At 36.2% G+C, this 19,864-nt stretch overlaps 3 protein-coding genes across 4 annotated transcripts; all 3 read right to left on the reverse strand.

Moving 5' to 3' along the window:
• Positions 1 to 4,840: 4,840 nt before the first annotated feature.
• LOC121990742 (RNA-binding motif protein, X chromosome-like) lies at positions 4,841 to 5,971 on the reverse strand. Its single transcript, XM_042544821.1, has one exon. It carries the CDS (start codon positions 5,969 to 5,971, stop codon positions 4,841 to 4,843), a length of 1,131 nt encoding a protein of 376 aa, XP_042400755.1.
• A 464-nt stretch (positions 5,972 to 6,435) lies between these two features.
• LOC121991918 lies at positions 6,436 to 9,950 on the reverse strand. Of its 2 annotated transcripts, none has more exons than XM_042546002.1 (4): positions 9,498 to 9,950; positions 7,658 to 8,307; positions 7,103 to 7,187; positions 6,436 to 6,928 (listed from the first exon to the last, which is right to left on the reverse strand). In XM_042546002.1, exons 1-4 carry the CDS (start codon positions 9,837 to 9,839, stop codon positions 6,746 to 6,748), a joined length of 1,260 nt encoding a protein of 419 aa, XP_042401936.1. In that variant the 5' UTR covers positions 9,840 to 9,950; the 3' UTR covers positions 6,436 to 6,745. The 2 variants fall into 2 exon arrangements, with proteins under 2 accessions (XP_042401936.1, XP_042401937.1); XM_042546003.1 differs by having other exon boundaries at positions 7,103 to 7,163; positions 9,498 to 9,949.
• A 1,213-nt stretch (positions 9,951 to 11,163) lies between these two features.
• Positions 11,164 to 19,827, reverse strand: LOC121991919 (indole-3-glycerol phosphate synthase, chloroplastic-like). Its single transcript, XM_042546004.1, has 10 exons — positions 19,543 to 19,827; positions 16,902 to 17,138; positions 16,641 to 16,817; positions 15,468 to 15,542; positions 15,330 to 15,374; positions 15,077 to 15,241; positions 14,538 to 14,616; positions 14,338 to 14,420; positions 11,989 to 12,057; positions 11,164 to 11,376 (listed from the first exon to the last, which is right to left on the reverse strand). Exons 1-10 carry the CDS (start codon positions 19,705 to 19,707, stop codon positions 11,293 to 11,295), a joined length of 1,179 nt encoding a protein of 392 aa, XP_042401938.1. The 5' UTR covers positions 19,708 to 19,827; the 3' UTR covers positions 11,164 to 11,292.
• Between the last annotated feature and the right edge of the window lie 37 nt (positions 19,828 to 19,864).

Genomic DNA, 19,864 nt, shown 5'->3' on the forward strand with positions numbered 1-19,864 from the left:
TTTAGATTTTATCTCTATTAGTGATGCCTTTGAATTATATGAGTTGAGCTTTAAACTTGAAGCTAGAGACTAAGGTGCAAGTTTGTTAGACTAAGTCTATCTTTAAACTTGAAGTGCTTGTTAAGACGGACCGAGTTGATCTAAATAGGTTGCAAGAGCCATATCGAAGTTAACCGCAATGACTCCGATGTTAAATGATGGAGATCCATGATTGCGAGAATTGATCCAATTATGTGAAATTACATATATGAAAGTGAACTATACTGAAACGATGTAACCTTTCATGATTTGGAGCATCCACCACTCTTGTTATGTTGCAGAGGACTTGTCTCTTGATGCCAAGCTGTTCTCATGGCGATGTAACTGTCAAAGATGTGTGTTTTGAGTCCTCTGGTGAATGGTTCTACTTGTCATGCTAAATGGAGCAGTTTTTGAATGATTTCAAATCGCACCGACTTCTGTCACCTCTTATTAGGAAAATCCAAATTATATTCAACTCTGAATCGGAATTCAAATCCAAATCGACCCCAAGTTACTTCCCTCACCGGGCTCTTCGGCCCCTTTCCCCCTGCCTATACAACAACTTGAGTTGCTCAAGAGCTCTCCATCTCTTTCTCCAATTCGGCTTCTCTGTGACTATGAATACTAGTAGTGTTGCTATTACTACTACTACTACTACTTCGCAGTTGACTGATGAAGATAGTGAGGTTGAGGGATACAACAGTGGCGGCGAGTCGGGTTGGACAAAGTACTTTTCTTCCAACGACGACAATGGTGGTGATGGTGATGAGGATGACGATGATTCCATGGCTTCTGATGCTTCTACTGGACTAATACTTAGCATGAGCAAAGGCATGGCTCATGCTAAGAGCAATGATGTCGAAGATGACAATTTTGATGATGGAGTTGAGGAAGAAGAAGAGCAACAGATGAGATTTTACGAGGTGGAAGAAGGGAGAAATGAGAGGAGAGGCGTTTGTTGCTATGGGGGATTCGAGGGGGTGCGAGAAACAAGTAACTGAATTGATCGTTGCATCATTCATTGTGTCTGTTGGCTTGAGCTTCGGAGTTGCAAGTTTCTTGCTAGTTTATGCCATTTGTTCATGTTTTTTTTTACTTTCAATTCTAAGAGAATTGTTTGGTTGTTCTTAACTCGCTTGTTGATTTGTTGATTAGATTTGGATGCCCAGCGATTCGAGGAGAAGGTAAGAGGAGAAATCATCCAAAAATAATGAGAAATACATTGTTCTCTATGTTGTTTTACGAAATAAGAAAACTTTATTAGTAGGGATAATCCGTTAAACAACTAAACATATGTCTATATAGACAAATCCTAATTTATAATAGACAAAATTATCAAAAATACCCTAAATATATAAAAAAATAGAAATTATCCAAAAATAGTAAAATAAGCATCTAGAGTAGGGATGACAATGAGACGGAGCCGGACAGGACAGTTTTGTTATTCCCATCCCCACCTCTGAATTATATCCCCGCCTATCCCTCCATTATTGATTTTGTCTAATCAAGGAATCCCCAAGCTCGACTTTAAGTGGATTAAATCTTCATCTTTGTTCTCTCATCCCCATTTTAATTTTCTATTGACCTGGCCACAAAATTTTCAAATTTCAACATCTCTCGTAAACGTATTAATAAAAAATCAAATAACATATATATATATATCTATCTATGTCCGTCCCTGTCAACTATAGAAATTTGAAAAATTCTTAAACCTAATCTATACCTAAAAAGACTCCCTGAATCCGTCCTCATTTCGTTTTCCTTATAGACCCTAAACCCATGAAAAAAATTATTATCCCTAATTTAGAGCCTCCGAAAAGGATCTAAATGATATTTTTCATATTCAAATTTTTTTAGTTACGGATTTCATAACAAATATAAATATGTGAGAGAGCTACCAGTGAAGAAAAATATATTAAACATTATGACCCAATTTGAGGTCTTCTTGATCGAACCTGCATCAGATTCAGCGGATAAATCGAAGAATTTTCTTTGATTTTCACAAGAAAATGATATATCAGCATACAATAACAAAAAAAAATTACAAGAAAATGTATTTGTAGAAATATTTAGAGGAAGAAAATTAATTGTACTAAAGACATTTTGAATGACGAATCCAATTTGATATTTGTCATTTAATAGCATATATTAATATATTTATTTGTTAAATTGATTAAATAGCTATTCGCTTAATAATATGTGTATACGGTCTATAATACTCTTGAGAATCTAATAGCTTTTTTGGGGTGTATTAAATTGACATAGTTAAGCAACAACTGAATTTTTATGAAAGAGAATTAAAATTAAAATTAAACATTTTAAAATCCTACTTTCTTTTTATTAAAATCATATTGCACAGATAAAATTTGCCGCTATGAGCTTGAGTGGATGATAGATTTATTCAATGAGTGAAGGGTGAATTTTAAAATTAGCGGGACATAAGTCTCTACACTTTGGCACAATTCATTTTTTCATCCATCGTACCTTTTAGTCTTGATGATTTACCTCTAGAAGACAAGCGTATTGAAAACCGTCTCTAACAATATAGAATAAGATTGCATATAATAGATATTTCTTCGGGATGTCGTATTAACCGAAACTTTGTGTACTGAACTTTCTTTTTTGATAAAATAGCAGATCTTGCTACTATACCCACAAAGAAAGGAAGTAGAGGGCCAAAGCTGAGGGTACCGTGACAAACCTCGAAGGACCGGAGATTCACTAATTCATTCTATAAATCTACCATATGGTTACCGACTCTGCTACACCTCGGGGCAACTAGAGATTCTCTAATAATCCTGCATAAACTGATTGGAGTTTCTCAGCAGAGTAATCACACTAGTAAAGTTACAGACATGGTTTCGAAGGTCAAGCACAAGCACCCAACATGTGGGAGAGATAGATGGATCGCTGAAAGATGAGCAACAGCCAGCCGGCCAGCTAGCGTCGCGCGGAAGGAAGCTCGAGAGACAAAAGGCTCATATAGCTGCAAGGATAAAGAAGTAGATCAGTGATCTTAGAGTGATCTTAGAATCACTTCGACCAATAGTTGTTCCAAATTTACAATAAACAGACCTATTTATGGTCTTCACATTTTCTGAATTCAATGGTCATGGTAATTTGATAAAAATATATACAACTAGAACAGGCTCTGAATTACAAAAGCAGTTGCTCTGTCAAGTACTATTTGTGAGGCTAACAAATACATTCAAGTCGAGCCAGAAAGATGATTGTTTGTCTAATTTTTAATTTCACTCAGGTATCGAAGAACCATTGTCATTCACAATTCAATATAACCATAGATTTGGACAGAAAATATAATAAAAGATGGACCGATTCTCTAGCTGCAAGAGCGATAAGTAAATGAATATAATGAGTGATTGTGTTTTTAGTTTCAACTTTGATTTAGTTTTTGTAAAAGATAAGAAAAGTTTTAAAGATAAATACTCAAACAGCTGTTTATATAGACTCTATACCATAAAACTTAAAAAAGAAATCCTAATATATATATCTCAATTACTATCTTAAAAAAAAAAAATCTTAATATAAAAGAAAAATTCATAACCAAAAAAATTATCAAAACATGAAGATAATCCATAAATACTAGATATACTAAAAATACCCTAAATACCATAAAGATGAAAGTTACTAATAATAAAGAATATATTCAGACTTAAACAATACTTTTTGGGTTCAAAACTTAGCGGTTATGAGTTCTGGGTAACAGACGTAAATCTTTAAATATTACGCGCATTAGATAGAGTTTAATTTCGAGTCTCGAATAAAAAATTATGACCTTTTAAAACTCAAGGGTAGGGATGTAAACGAGCCGAACCGAGTCAAATAGTATTAGGCTTGAGCTCGGCTCGTTTAAGTTATATTCGGGCTCGAGCTCGGCTCGAGCTTGAATCGAGCTTTTATCATAAGGCTCGAGCTCGGCTCGTTTTAGAATTATCAAGCTCGCGAACAGTTCGAGTTCGGCTCGTTATTAGCTCGATTATCAAAGTTAACGAGCCTAACTCGTTAAGCGAGCTCGGGCTCATTTTCGGGCTCGTTTAGAGCTTGTTTTTGGCTCGTTTTAGAGCTCGTTTTTTAGCTCATTTTAAGGCTCGTTTTAGAGCTCGTTTTTTGGCTCATTTTTTGGCTCGTTTTAAGGCTCGTTCTTTTGGTTCGTTTTAGAACTCGTTTTTTTGTTCGATTTAAGGCTCGTTTTTTTGGCTCGCGAGCCTATAAATGAACATGTTCGCAAGCTCACGAGCCGAATATCCTTAAGCTCGAGCTCGGCTCGATAAAACTGTCGAGCTCGAAATCGAGCTCGAGCTCGGCTCGATAAGATAAACGAACGAACTCGAACGAGTTTTTTTATCGAATCGAACTCCGAATAACTCGCGAACCGTTTGATTCATTTACATCCCTACTAAGGGGTCATATTGGATTATCTTGCATCAAATCCTTTCCACCCAATTTAGGATGGGCAAAATTAGAGGTATTATAGTAAGCAAAACAAGGTAACCACAAGAAATATTTCATTTCATATATTGCTTAACTAGATTGCAACAACTTAAATATGGGTCTTAACTTTTCTACCATCTGATTATGTAGGTTCTTCTATTGACAATTATGGTGTAACTATGGCATGGGAGACCTAATGACCATTCTATGGAAATGATTGCATTATCACTATTGATTAATAATTCAGGAAAAAAACAATAACTAGAAAATGTGGATGATTTTATGTAAATAAGCATACCTTCTCTTTTGTGTGTGAAGTGCTTGACAAAGGCTCATATAGGAGAAGAAAAGATGCTTGCTTGCTTCTTCAGTCCAGTGCAGGCCTAGATGATGATCGAGATGACCGCCGGCGCCTTTTTGAATATTCAACCTCCCGCGACCTGCTGCGACGCCTTTTCTGTTCTTTTTCCCTATCTCTATCTCTATTCCTTTCTCTTTGTCGTTCTCTATCCCTCTCCCAATTCATCTCCTGTTGTCTCCCTGAAACTCTTTCCCTTTCGTCACCATGTTTTCTCTCAGGCGAATTTTGCCCGGAACCACCATGACGATCTCTTTCGGCCATCCTACTCTTCCCGTGGCTTGTTTCTCCATAGCTCGATTGCGCTTGACCTCCCCTGCCACCGCCAGCATGTGCCGGCCACCGTCCAAAGAAAGCTGGACTGAAATTAGGTGCCACGGTAGGAGGAAATGGAAGCATCATTCCAGGAAAAGGAGCGCCGCCAGGCGCCCATGCAGGGGAGCCTCTAAAACCAGCCGCCATTCCTCCCATTGCCGCCGCTCCATAATCCATGGGATTGAAATTGAATCCCTGACAAAGCATAGCTCCGGGATGCAAAACTGGTGGAGGTGGGACATGCACCGGCCGGCGGTTCCCCATTCTACCACCGCCTCCACAATTGTTGCCGACTGGAGGCCTGCCGCCTCCTCTACCGTTCTGAGGTGCGCCTGTTGTCTGCCGATTCTCGTTCATCTGGCGCGCTCTCGGAAAAAGGTGCGGTGAAACTAGAGCGACGACGCAAGGCCTTCCGTCGAAGATATGCCCGTTCATACCCTCCTCGCAGGCAGCTGCGGCAATTGGATCATAGAAGTCGGCCTGGCAGAACCCTTGTGATTTGCCAGACCTCCAATCGTGAAAATATTTCACTTCTTTTACCTGCCCATACTTGCAGAGCTCAGCCTCAATCTCCGCATCGGTTGTCCACCAATGGAGATCTCCTACAAAAAGAGTAGTTCCGGTAGGATATCCACCAGAAATCTGACCCATCCGAGGTCTACCAGCCGGAGAAGGCGGTGGTGGAGGTGGGGCAACTGTCAGTCTTGGCGCAACCACAGGCCGCGGCTGCCACTGCTGCAGAGGAGCCGGCATCGGCGGTGGGAGATCGCTTCGCCTCTCGTCCGCGGGTTGGAACTCCCTCCAGAAGTCGTCGCCGGGTTCCATCGAGGAGAGAGGGATCTCCGGCGAACCCAAAGTGGCAACAGAACCCTATTCTTTGATGGCTTCTCCGCGAACAGAGTGCAAAGAAGAAATAAGAAGACGAAGAAGAAAAGATTCAAGAAAAGTACGCACTCGTTCAAAATAACATGACGTTTCTATTAAAGGCTCGGAATATTTTTATAGGTGGAATCTCCAGTTTCCTGTTTCGTAGCACACAGCAGAACAAGACCACCGTACACCCACCTACGGAATCGATATTTTAATAAAATTTAAATTTAGATAAATGAGGAATAAATTTGTTTAAATATTTCACTTAAATATATAATATTTAAATTAACTATTTTTTAAAAAAACTCTAATGCATATCTTTCTCCCAACAAAAGCACAATTAAGAATTTAAGGGGATAAATAAGTCAAATCACCTCAATATTCAAACTTATTTACTAAAATAATTGAATATCAAAAACTTATTTATTTAGTTTAATATATTGGACAAATATAAATAAACTATTAACAAACCAAATACTAAACTTGTTCACAATTCATTTACAGCCCCCTAAACAAAACACAGTAAATACAATAAAAGGAACAAAACGAGTTGGGTATCAACATTCTGTGGCCAGTCTTCAAACACAGTTACGTAAGTGAATCTGCATCAAAATGACAAACAAAATGGGCGTGGAAATGGAGATATGCACAAGAGTAGATCACGCGAGCTTGCATCATGGGGCAGTTTTAGATCAAAATTCGATAACATTTACCAATGCGCAACCATGGTCATCCTCGTTGAAGCATAATTCTTTTCTCCTCCAAATCCAAGGTTCGAAGAAGTTTCTCTACGTGGTTGTGAAACTCGAAATGCAGGCGTTGCACATCCTTTGCTCTTTCGTATTCCCGAGTTCCCTTGTAGACCAACCTTAATTTGCTCGAGTCTTGTTGAGCTTTGTTGGATCGATTAATCTAAATCCATTTTTCAGATAAAAAACATCGATAAACACGGTTAGATGATGATAGAGGAAATGAAGAATAAAAAAAAAAAGACAGAAAATAATGATCTATTTTCAAAACTAATAAGAAAATTTGCAAATAAATTGCTTGACAGAACAAAAATTGGCATTTAGTCATGGAACTAACCTCATCCCTCGGAAATGCACCTTCAACCACTTGACACCAATCTTCTTTAATAAACCATGGTCTACAAAGATACGACAGAAACCGCCTGAACGATTACGACACAATAAAAGACCATGATATAGGACTTGGTACTGCACAGATTGCAATAATACAGCACATCAAAGTATGAATCCTAAGCAAATGAGTTGGAACAAAGCTTGATTCAGGCAAGTTTGGTTAAGTGCTCGAGAGATGTGTGTAACAAATACACAGATTATAGAAGCCTCAGCTATGGAAGGTACATTGACAAACTAATGATGTAAAGTCATGAAGAAAAGCTAGCTGCATCAAACTCTTGGAAGAATCAACCTCTAAATTTGCAATGTCAATTGCAAAATCCAACATGAAATTTTGAGAATTTTAACAAATCTAACATGAAAGCACTTTCAATTTTGTTATGATGAAACTTCGTGCTACATCTAACAATCATCCCAAATTTTTAGGCATCATGCTAAGCGACAAACGAAGCTTCATAGCTAAAGGAATACACTTAGATTTAAGTAAGGCACTGCTGACCTTCCCCTTGAAGATACGACAATGTGAGCAGGATCAAGTAGAAAATTAAGCAACTTCTTTGCATGTCTTTCATTCTTTACGATAATCATTCCACCATAACACGTTGTCGGCATGCTACAATGAGAAAGTTGTACATGACAATCGATGGATGTTTGCTCATATAAGTAGTCTGAAATAGTGATATGAGATACATCTTTCTCTAGATTATCGACCCAAAGAGAGTAGGAGGTTCCTCCATTGTTTTTTGGCTTTGGTGATGACACATCATGATACATTGGCTGAGGTGGTCTTTTCAAACCCACTGACTTAGGCCGTCTCTTCAAATCCATTGATTGAGGTATTTCAAACTTCATATGATTAGATGGTCTCTTAGCTGTGTCATTTGGTTTACTGTGATCCATTATTCTTTCATCATGTTTCTTACTTGTATGTTCCTCACTTGTTGTGGTTGTTTCAGTGTGGCCTGCACTCACAATGCCTAAGAAATTGTCCAATGTCGGATTATGTGGGCTTCTAAATGGCACAACACAAATCTGTTGTACACTCACAATTGTCTGTTGTCCGACTAAAGGGCCATGTTGCCAAATGAGTATGAATTTGCAATTACAAACAGTATCACCATTCACAACAATGTGCTTTGCACGGATGACCTACAATTTCAATACATATTAATGATTAATTTATTTATAAAAGAAGTTTGCATGCTGAAAAGTAAAACAGCATAAGAACTACAAAGATGAAGGCAAAGCTTAGAGCGCCACTTCTTAAACAAAGTATGATCTTTTAAAATTTTAACAAAGCTAGTATGAACTTTTTTACTTTTGATAGATGTAAGAGTGTGCTTTCACCAAGTCAACTGTAATGCGACCAATAGCCTTTATGGTTACAGGAGTTAATTATATTGGAAGAACAGAGAGACCAAAGAAAATTTTACTCAATTTAATAATAAAAACAAAACTTTAATTAACTAGAAAGCAGGTTTTAAGATCTAAAAAAATGCTTAAGGATCCCTTTAACTTAGTGGTAAGTGTGAAAATTCATGAGACATCATGGGAGATCACTTAAAAATGTCATTTAGAAGGGGGGAAAAGGATAGATAGGAAAAAAGATGAAACAAAACGAAGCCATCTGCTCTCAAATCTAAGGGAAAAAGATAAATATTCTTCACAGAAATATTTCTCAATTCTTTTTCTATAAGTTTGTGACTAACATCTTTATTTCTCTAGCTATTTTATTCTCGAGTTTTAAAATCTCAAAACTGTTTAAGGATCCCTTAAACTTGGTGGGAAGTGTGAGATTAAGATCACACACACACAAAAAAAAAAAAAAAGCAGAAAAAAAGATATATATATCAAAGTAAAAGGTATTCATATCCTCCATAAAATTTTCTTAATTCTTTTCTATAAGTTTTTATCCCTAACATCTGTCTTTGGTGGGTAGTGTGAAAATTTATGAGGGCGAACAAAGGAAGATAGCTTAAAATCTAATCCTCCTAAAAAAATCAAAGTAAAAGAGATAACTAATCTCCTCCTATTTTTCCCTCCACACCTTTTTCTTCTTATTATGTTATTTCATTCTTCTTCTTCAACCTTGTTATTTAAAAGCGGTGAAATTATTTGAACGAGGTGAAAAGGGAGATTGTAGTCAATAGTAAGAAAGGAAACAGAGCAGAATGAGGAACCGAAATGTGGGGGGAAATGTAAATGAGAAAATTAATTATAAAAAAAGCCCCCAAATATTCGATCTACCCAAAGAAATAAAAATATTCCCAACATTCAAATCACATGATTCAATCATCAAAATCACGAAGATCGCTTTAAAAAAAACTACTATCTCTCACCGAAGAAACAACGGCATCAAAGAACCGGAGATCATCCTCGCCGAAGGCGTGCGAGGCGCACACCTTCGCGCCCTGCACCACACTCCTGCAGTCCTGGTCCTGGAGCTGCACTGACGACGCCCGGAACCGCTCCCGCAGCGCCTCCACTTTCCCAGGCCCGGATAAATTCTCGGCCAAGTAGAAATCGTCGTGCTCCGGAGAGAAATTGCAGTACATTACGCGGAGTGTCGTTCCTCCTTCCACGGCCAGGCGGACGGCGTACCAGGCGTCGTCCGCTGGCGAGCGGTAGTCGACGTTGCGGAGCACGGGCGGCGCGAACACCGTCCCTGGAGGGCTCACCATGGCGGACGAAGGAGTTCTACTTAGTTCTACTTTCCCCACTAGCCGGAGAGACGTGTTCCGATGGGACGTGACGATGGCAGACTCTTTCCACTTCCAGCGCAAGGCAGTGCCTCGCAAAAACAAATTGATACGCGGCGACCGCTGGTTGGTCGATTATTAGTTTGCGCATATTAAGTTATTTTTTGGGACGGAACGTGCTTCGACCGAAACGGCAAAACGGCAACGCAACGTGGCAGCCTTTGGTTGGCGTCTCTGTCTTTATGATTTTCCAAATACTAATTTTGGGAGAGCAGGTTCTGGCGCTGCCGTTTCAGGTCGCCATACGGAAAAGTGAAAAATAGAGGGAAAATTTAAATGTTTTTTTTTTAAAATAAAAATATTTAAATCTTTGTAAAAGTAGAAAAATTTCTAACCACAATTTTAATTTTACCAAAATTTTATTTATTCCAAATATCATTATTTAATTATCTCTTACAATTTTTAGATTATCTTTTTTAAATAAGTAAATTCAGCAACTATTAAAATTATCCTTCAAATTAATTAGATACAAAAAGTTAAGTATATTTTATATTAAATTGAGTATGACTTTTTTTTTAACTCCTTCATGCAAATATCGTTACCTAATTACCTCTTAAATTTTTTTGATAAAAAATCTAAAAATGAGTATAATTTTCTTAAATTTAACAGTTTAAATTAGAATAGAGTATATTTTCTATCAAAATTGCCCCTCAAATTTTTAATATACAAAAAGTCCAAAAATCAATATAACTTCTCTTAAATTCAACACTTTAAATTAGAATTGAATATATTTTCTATCAAATTGAACATGACTTTTTTCCTGTTTATTATAATTCCTCCTAAATTCAGTACTATTTAAAAAAATCTAATATATTTTCCATCCAATTGAGGTGGAAAAAAAATCATGCTCAATTTAATAAAAAATATACTAAATTCTAATTTAATATGCTGTATTTAAGAAAAATTATACTTATTTTAAAATTTTTTATACATAAATATATCAAGGATAATTAGATAAATTAGTGTCCACTATATTTAACTAGTGAATGAAAACAAAAAATTTTATCAATAAAGACTACATACAAAATTTTATTTATGATTGAATACTACATGCAAATTTTCCTTAAAAAACACATTAGTTAAAAAAACCACAAATCGTAAAGTTAAAAAAACACATATTACAAAAACATAAAGTTTAAAAAAACCATAAAGTTCAAAATAATAATAATAATATTTAATTTTATAATAAAAGATAATATAATAAAATATTAAACTAATTATACATTAAAATTTTTAAACAAATAAATTTAGTTTAACTAAATTAAACAATATTATATTTTAATCTTCATAATCTTAAACCAAACACATCCTTGGAGTCTATGTTTAGCGATTGTATTACACGAGAAATTAAAGCTATCGTTGCAGTAGTGAAGTTTTATTTCGATATATCTTTTCCAAATAGTCCTGCGATTGCCTTGCCAGGATCAGCCTGCTTAATGAGAGATTCTCCCACCAGCACCTAAAAGAAAGAAAGGAAAGTTTTATAGACAAATGTTGGTATCAGCATAAGAAGAAACAATATAATTTCTGTGCATGTTCAAAGATAAGTTGAAAAACTAAGCATATAAAATCGATAAGACACTATTTCATATTACACCAAGGATGCCAAAGTCTACTCATATCCCAAATCTAAGTGATTCAACATGTCCAATATGATGGATATCCAAAAATATCTGCCCTATGTCGACTAGTCATTTCAAGTTTCCAAGGATTCTTCGAGACTACGAAACTGTGGTGTGCATCTCAAAGCCCAGATTGATATTGCAAATGCTTAAATCACAATTTCTATGTGCCCATACAGCAGCTGAAGCAGCATCTAGTAACATCACTAGTATGTTAAGATAAACACAGATTCGTAATTCATGTTTGAAGAAACAATAGAACCAGATCTTCAGTTTAGCAATTTAGAGAAGAAATTTCAATTACTCCAAAGATTTTAAAATTTATAGGTTACACTGTCGAGGAATGCTTAAATTTACTAGGCCATAGCATTCCTAAGATCTGCGGCACTCATGGGGCACCAGACAACATAGTTTTAACAAATTCAAATTCTACAAGTGTAGGGACTTACCACTCGAACCCCAGCATCATGAACATATGAAATATCCAGAGGCGTAAATAACCCAGACTCTCCAACAACCTGGAAATAGTAAGAGGAACGTTTGAAAAAGAAACATATACCATATCTTAATGCCGCAAAAGTTATTATTGTCACGAAGCCCCTACTGCTCAGTTAAGAAAGAAGGAACTCAGAATAACTGAGCGCAATCATTACCATCATATCATATTGGGGTTATGTCACACAGTAAATTTGCAACAGAATCAAAGTTTAGCAATCTGTAGACAAAACTAACTGAACAAGGTTATATTCATGCTTAATTTTTCAATTAACCAGCCAGATGCCGATATTACCGCTACAAATGTGGGAGCTGCAAGAGTTGAGAGGAAAACCCTTAGGTCCTTCTATTTATACAAAATAGAAGAGTAATTACAGATGAATCCTGCTAATCATTATGGCAACTCAAAGGATTCAGTCAGAATAGAAACTTGTAGAATTTTATTCTACAGGAACAGACCAAAATAAAAATCATTTGTCCGTGTGCAGAATAAACTAAGGGGCCGTTTGGTTCTTTCCTAGGAATAGGAATCGGAATGAGAATCATTATATTGTGGAATGGGAATGGGTATGAGCATGAATATCACTCTTAAAAGCAATGCTTGGTTAGTTGCATATTTTCTATCGGAATAAATCAAAATTTCCCTTTTTACCCTTAAAGGAAAATAAGAAAAAAAAATTAGATGTGAGAGAAAAATATGATGAAAGAGAATGATGAGGGAGAAAGTCTGATGAGAGAGAAAGTGTGATGAGAAAGAATGAAGAGAGAGAAAGTGTGATGAGAGAAAATGAGAAAAGAGAGTGTGATAGGAGAGATCATGATGAGAGAAGATGAGAGAGAAAATATGATGTGAGAGGATGAAGAGAGAGAAAATGTAATGAGAAAAATGAGGAGAGAGAGTGTGATGAGAGAGATTGAGGAGAGAGAAAGTATGATGAGAGAGAAAGTGTGATGAGGAAAAAAGAGAGCAGTGGTGTGATGGGAGAGATTGAGGAGAGAGAAAGTATGATGAGAGAGAAAGTGTGTTGAGGAAAAAAAAAGAGGGAGTGTGAAAAGAGAGATTGAGGAGAGAGAAAGTGTGATGAGAGCGAAAGTGTGATAAGAAAAAAAGAGAAAAGATAGTGTGATGGGAGAGATTGAGGAGAGAGAAAGTATGATGAGAGAGAAAGTATGATGAGAGAAAAAGAAGGAAGAGAGTGCGATGGAAGAGATTGAGGAGAGAGAAAGTATGATGAGAGAGAAAGTGTAATGAGAAAAAAAAGAGGAAAGAGAGTGTGATAGGAGAGATTAAGGAGAGAGAAAGTGTGTGATAAAATGATGAGAGAGAAAATATGATGAGAGAGAACAAGGAGAGAGAAGTGATATAAAAGAAAAAATAAATAAATATATTTTGATATTTGGTATTAAGGGAGAAAATTTTAATTTTAGGTCAAGGGTATTTTTGGAATAAGGGAATATTTTGATTGATGAAAATAGGGTAATGGCTCATTGAAGGGGAGGTACATGAGAATGAGTTATTACCCAATTTCAAGGATTCATTCTCTTATTTGCATTCCTATTCCTATAATCCAAATATTAACAATCGCAATCAATGATTCTCATTCCCATTCCCATTCCCATTCCCCACTCCTATTCCCCTAAACCAAACGCCCCCTAACATGTTTTGCTCTTACATATTGGTGTATTACACAAAAATTCAACAGAATATATCCTAGTAGACCAATTTCTAATTCCTAAAATTAACATGTTAAGTAATTAATTAACAAATAAATAGCAAAGTAGTTTCAGATTTATAACTTATAAATCTGCCATAGCGTTAAACTTTTTCATGAACATTAAGTTGTGTGCGCCCCAACTATTTGGGGTAAGTTATATGGTCACATTAAAAGTTGAATTAAAAAACTAGGGAACTAGATTAAATGAGTATACTAGAAATGATAATACATAATAAGTTTTTTTTGTTTGTTTCTTTGGTAATCCAGGTATCCAGCTTTTACGATATGAATAATCCTAGAGATGACCGGCCTAGTCTCATAAAAATTTTCCACCAACCACAAGGGTAAATCGGAAATAAATCGGAAAGTGCAGATGGGTCCTAGCGGATGACCTAACGTCACAAGTTTTTCAAACTCCCCATGTGTAATGTGTCTGGGTGAGATTTGAATTCTTGTTGCCTAGAGAGTCTGTCTCACCTCTTACCATCGCACCATAGCCCCAGGAGCGATAATACATAATAAGTGATGGTGTAATGGATTTAAAATTTAAGAAAATTATCTAAATTCTGGTGAACATCAATGACTTACTTTTATGCCTTTTTGTCGGACAAGTTGACCACGCTCTCCCTCCAAAAGTTTTTTTGTGTTTGAAATATCAACCTCAAATGTTTCTGCAACAGAAACCAATTGTCAATCAGCAGAAAATCACCCAATTGATCCATACTGTTTAAAATGAATCACATTCTTCTTCTGGGATGTTAATAACAATTTAACAGAATGAAATATACCAAGGTTGCGGTTATTGATTCCAATGAGTTGAATTCCATCTATTTTTAAAACACGATCCAATTCTCTTTCATTATGCACCTACGATATCAACAAGTTATTGTACAATTGTGCCACTGCAAAAATGGAAAAAGGAAAAAGGAAAACAAACAATAGCAACAATTTGTAAATAAGAATAGTGACATGTCTGACAAATAAATATCACACAAATACAAAACAATCAGAATAAACCTTATTCATTAATCACTTTCCATGTCACAAGAATAAAAGGAAAGTTGACTTAAGAGACATATTTTTGTTGGGAATTACTAATGAAGTATCCCCTAAGAGAGATTTAATGGAGCTTAAACATTCAAAAGGGTGCAAAGCTATGTGAAACAGCTAATCTTTGTTTCAATCCTCACTAGATAGCAGAAGAACAAGCCAATGCAAGAATTCCCTAATGCATCAATCCAGCATATTAATTGATAACTGACATACAACTAAAATAATTTCCATATACAAACACATAATAGATTATTCATTGATGCCCATTATATACCTCAACAATTACTGTTAAGCCAAGTTCCCTGCAAATCAGCGTCATGTACTTGATATCAACATCAGGTAGCACCGCAGCAATCAAAAGAATTGCATCTGCCCCTTTGGAACGAGCATAGTAAATTTGCCAGGAATCAATGACAAATTCTTTGCACAGAAGAGGGCACTGCATTACTCAATATATTTAAGCCAACAAATAAGCCAATTATCAAAAGATCAACATGACATAAAAACAAATCAAACATTGTACAAACCTGAACTCCAGCTTTACGTACAACTTCAAGATTTTCAAAACCTCCCTAAATTGGTAAAAGATTGTTGAGAGTTAATGAGATGAACATGCCCAATCATAGATTCAATATTACAACAATAATATTGTAGTTTAAATTAACCTGAAAATACTTTTTATCTGTCAAAATGCTTAGGCATGCTGCTCCATTTTTCTCATAAGCTTTAGCTATTTCAACCTGTCAATGTCATGAGCTTACAGAGCATTAAATATAGTTTCACAACGGAATTAATGTAAATATTCAGTTTCTTATTTCTGGGACTATCAGACTTCTTGAAGCACAGACCTAATACCAATCAAAGATTCCCTATTTCTAGTTCTCCTATATTAAAATGTTTAACATGTAAATTTGTAAAGAAACAGAAAAGATAAATCAGAAAAGTAAAGGCTCTAAGGCTCCAATGATTTTCATGGTATGTGAATCCCAGATAATCTTTAGTTTAGACACACCAGAAACGGCAAGTCATATCTCTACTTGTCAGATACATTAGCTGTAAAAAAACTTATAAGGAATCTTATTGACTTTCAAAACTTCTTGAAATTTTGTCTGCTGCTATGGCACAACTAACAATTAGGCACAAAATAGCAACAAATTTTTTGTTTCCCACAAACTGAAATGAACCAAACAATTTCTTAAGCAAAACAATAGAATCTCCAGGCCCAGTTTGGGTTGTGCCCAAGCACGACCAGGTAGGGGGCAGGCTCAGCACAGCTTGGTCCATGAGTTGGGTTGAGTGGAGATGGCTTGGCCCGTGGACCAAGTTAGGCAAGAGCAGTGCCAAGCACAATAAGGACCATGCACAACTCACAAGCTAAGTTCAGCCCGCACATGAGAAAAATAGAAAAGTTAAAAAGATAAAACAAAAAATAAAAAATCATTTAAAATTATTTTTTATACTTTTTTATTTTTTTCAATTTTTATTTTCTAAATTTATAAATATTTTTCTTATTATTAATTTATTAAAGAAAAAGGCTTATCCGGGCTTGAGACTAGGCCATCACAATTCATGTCAGGCTCGACCCATGAAGGTTTGTGCCAAGCCCAATCCGACAAATCATCTAAACGGACTGAGCTCAGCTATGCCTAGCTTAGTCTAGCTCATCCTCTAAATAGGTAGGCATGATAAATGACCAACTATTCATGTTATTTAGTTGTGGAGACAACAGACTTTCACAATATGAACAATAGTTTCAATCGGATTATTTTGGTCTAATGTCTCACTATTCAATCATACTTCATAAGCATGGGAGATAAGAGAAGAAGTAGAAAACTCACTGGATCAAAATCTTCACGTAGGACACCTTTACTTGGTGAAGCCTTTTTAACCTCAGCTATAAGTGCAGGAAGACCAGTCCGCAAATAAGATTCTCGTAAAGCTCCAAAAAAATCTCTAGCAGGAGGAGCATTCTCCATATTTTTCTTTAATGTTTCCAAAGGTATTGCTTCTTTATACTATAAATAATGAGAAAATTATAACCATGAGAAAGCCTCTACAACAAAAGCTTTGTCTAAAATGCTAAAAAAATTATGCAATACCTGTGCAACTTCGACCTCCTTGTCCCATATAATTTGTTCCAAAATATTACGGGGAGGATCTTTCTCAATCGTTGTACCCTTAGAACCATATCCAGAATGATAGTTTCTTCTAATTGTGATTCCCTGCTTTGCTGCTATATCATTTAATGATTTTCCACATTCCCATTCTCTAACTTCAACAGCATTTATAAATTCTTCACTCTGATAAGTCAATGTAGCTTGTTCATCAGTATTTCCCTGGGAAAAAAAATCATAAGAATTAATAGACTCTCCATTTTAAAGATTGACTCAAATTTTGAATCAATCCATAAATTAGCGAGTAATTTTGCAGGTTTACTGATCACTGAGCTACTTAAGTGCTGGTCTCTAGATCATCTGATGTCTATCAACTTAGGACAATATCAAAACAACCAAGGATTAAATATCTTACAATCTACCTGATTAAAAATGTTGATATAAGAGATATTGGCCCACATGCATGACATAGTAGAACGACCCAATGCATGTGCAATTCCCACCATGATACCCAGCCATGGTCTATATGTGGCCCATGGCCATGCATTGCCAAATGGACTAGAAGGCTTTTTAATGGATATTTTAATTAGTTCTTTTCCTTTTGTTAATTTTTCATTTTGGGGTTCATGCTAAGAGTTGCAACAGTGCTCAAGATGAGTGCATTGGCTATGTAGAGAAAGCCTGACTCTAAGACAACGCTTTTTGGTGTATATTGAGAGCATGAGTTGAGCTTTTTATGGTATTTCTAAATCAACATTGAGAGAAGGTTCTAGAGTGATTGAGAGTGCTTTTATATATGATGAGAATATTCAAGATTGTTTGTGCATTTGCTTTCATATCATATAGATTTGAATTCTCTCCTTGAATATATCATAAGTAGAACTTACTTGTATTCCTTTGTTTGTATTTGAGTTAGCATGTTATTGTGTTAGTGGCAATCATATTCAGCAAGGAAACACTTTGATATCCAAGATAGAAAAAGGAAGGAGAGTTAATGCATACGTCTATTGAATGTGAGATATTTATAGCCAAAGAATTAGAAATGGGTGGCCACTTAATTTGACAACTGGGTTACAAGTTAAAAACCACATGTTATTTGTTGGCATCACATTTAATGCACCAAAACTCAAGTATCACGAATTTGTCTCCATAGATCGAATTTATTGTCATAGAGCATCTTGCACGCAATGGATCTTTCTCATGGCGTACTCCTATTTTAATCAGAGTCTGAAACCACTCAAAGTATTAGTTAGGTGTAATTGAAAGAAGGGCAATCCGGTGCACGAAGCTCCCGCCATGATGGGTCCCGGGGAAGAATCCATTGTACATAGCTTTATCCTGCTTTTTGCAAGAGGTTGTTTCCAGGATTCGAACTCGTGACCTTTTGGTCACAAAGCAACAACTTTAGGTGTGATTATATGCATCAAATCTGTACCTAGTCATAATTTATTTGACATTACATTTAATGCAACATAATCCAACTAAGAAGGATTTACCTCCATTTGTCGAAATGTTTGTTAGAGACCTTTTTGGACAAGTAGTCATATGTATTTGTCGAAGAATAAGTCAGACGTGATTATAAGCATCAAACCTATACCTATTCTTGATTTATCCTACATCACATCTAATGCACCATAATTTAAGTAACAAGGATACACACCTATTGGTTGAAATTTTGCTGCATACCTTTTTGGACAAGTAGCAACTGATTTTAGTCGGAATCTGAGTATATGTGATTATAAGCATCAAATCTATACTTAGTCATGATTTATCTGATATCGCATTTAATGCACGCACCATAATCCAAGTATGAAGGGCATTGCCTCCATTGGTTGAAATGTTTGTCACAACCCTTTTTAGACTTGTAATCTTAGGTATTTATGAGAGCATGAGTTAGACATGATTATAAGTATTGAATATATATTTGGTTGTGATTTATCCAACATCACATCTAATGCACCATAATTCAAGTATCAAGGGCATATCTTCATTGAATTGGAATTTTTGCCACATGCGTTTTTGGACGAGTAACATAGAGTTATATGTGATTATAAGCATCAAATATATACCTAGTTATGATTCATCCAGCGTCTAACAAGTTCATAGAATGATTAGCAGTATTATTTGATCTTTGGACAATAAAATTCTAAATATTAGTTGGATTCCAACCTCCGACAATCAAACCGATCCAAAAAAAAAAACAGTCTGAGAATCCTCAAGGTGGGGCAACCTAAAGATCTTCCTATGTAACATTACACAATCAACTATCATAACCGCGCGGAAATAAGTAACTCTCAAACTTGATCAGGAAAACATCCTATTAAAGAAAATGAACTAGTAGCAGCTTCCATTTAGGCATTGCAAAGGACAAATCGAAGGCGATACAGCATCTGATACCCAAAAAAAAAAAGGCAATCTGTACAATCTACCAACTTTAAGCCCAGATAAAATATTTCAAATCACGAACATATTCCAATTTCCGAACAAAAACATGCAACCGAACTATTCAGATTAGCAACTACGGAGAGGATAGGCAAAACGATAAAATTTAACAACACCAGAGCAGTAAAGTTCCATTCCTCACTGGAGATGACACTATAATCAACACATAGATCAAGATTCTCACCTCATCCCACTTCACGCAGCGGAGAGGAACCGGTGTCCGCCCGCCAGGGATGGCAAGCTCCATAAACCCGCGCCTGAGAGAGAGACAGTGCGCGCGATTGACGGCTGAAGAGATAGAAATCGGAACCCTAACCTTGAACGAAGGGCCGGCGATGAGGCGTTCCATCACTGCGGAGGACGACGGAATACAACGGCTTTTACTTCATGGGCCCTTTAGTAGCGAAGAACGAACGAGATAGATCACTACCGGTGAGATCACCGAGCTCGCCAAACAGACAAACATGCGTTACACGCGGTACCACAAAGTACAAGGAAGGCGTTAA

Source organism: Zingiber officinale, chromosome 6B, assembly GCF_018446385.1.
Source record: "Zingiber officinale cultivar Zhangliang chromosome 6B, Zo_v1.1, whole genome shotgun sequence".
NCBI classification, from domain to species: Eukaryota; Viridiplantae; Streptophyta; class Magnoliopsida; order Zingiberales; family Zingiberaceae; genus Zingiber; species Zingiber officinale.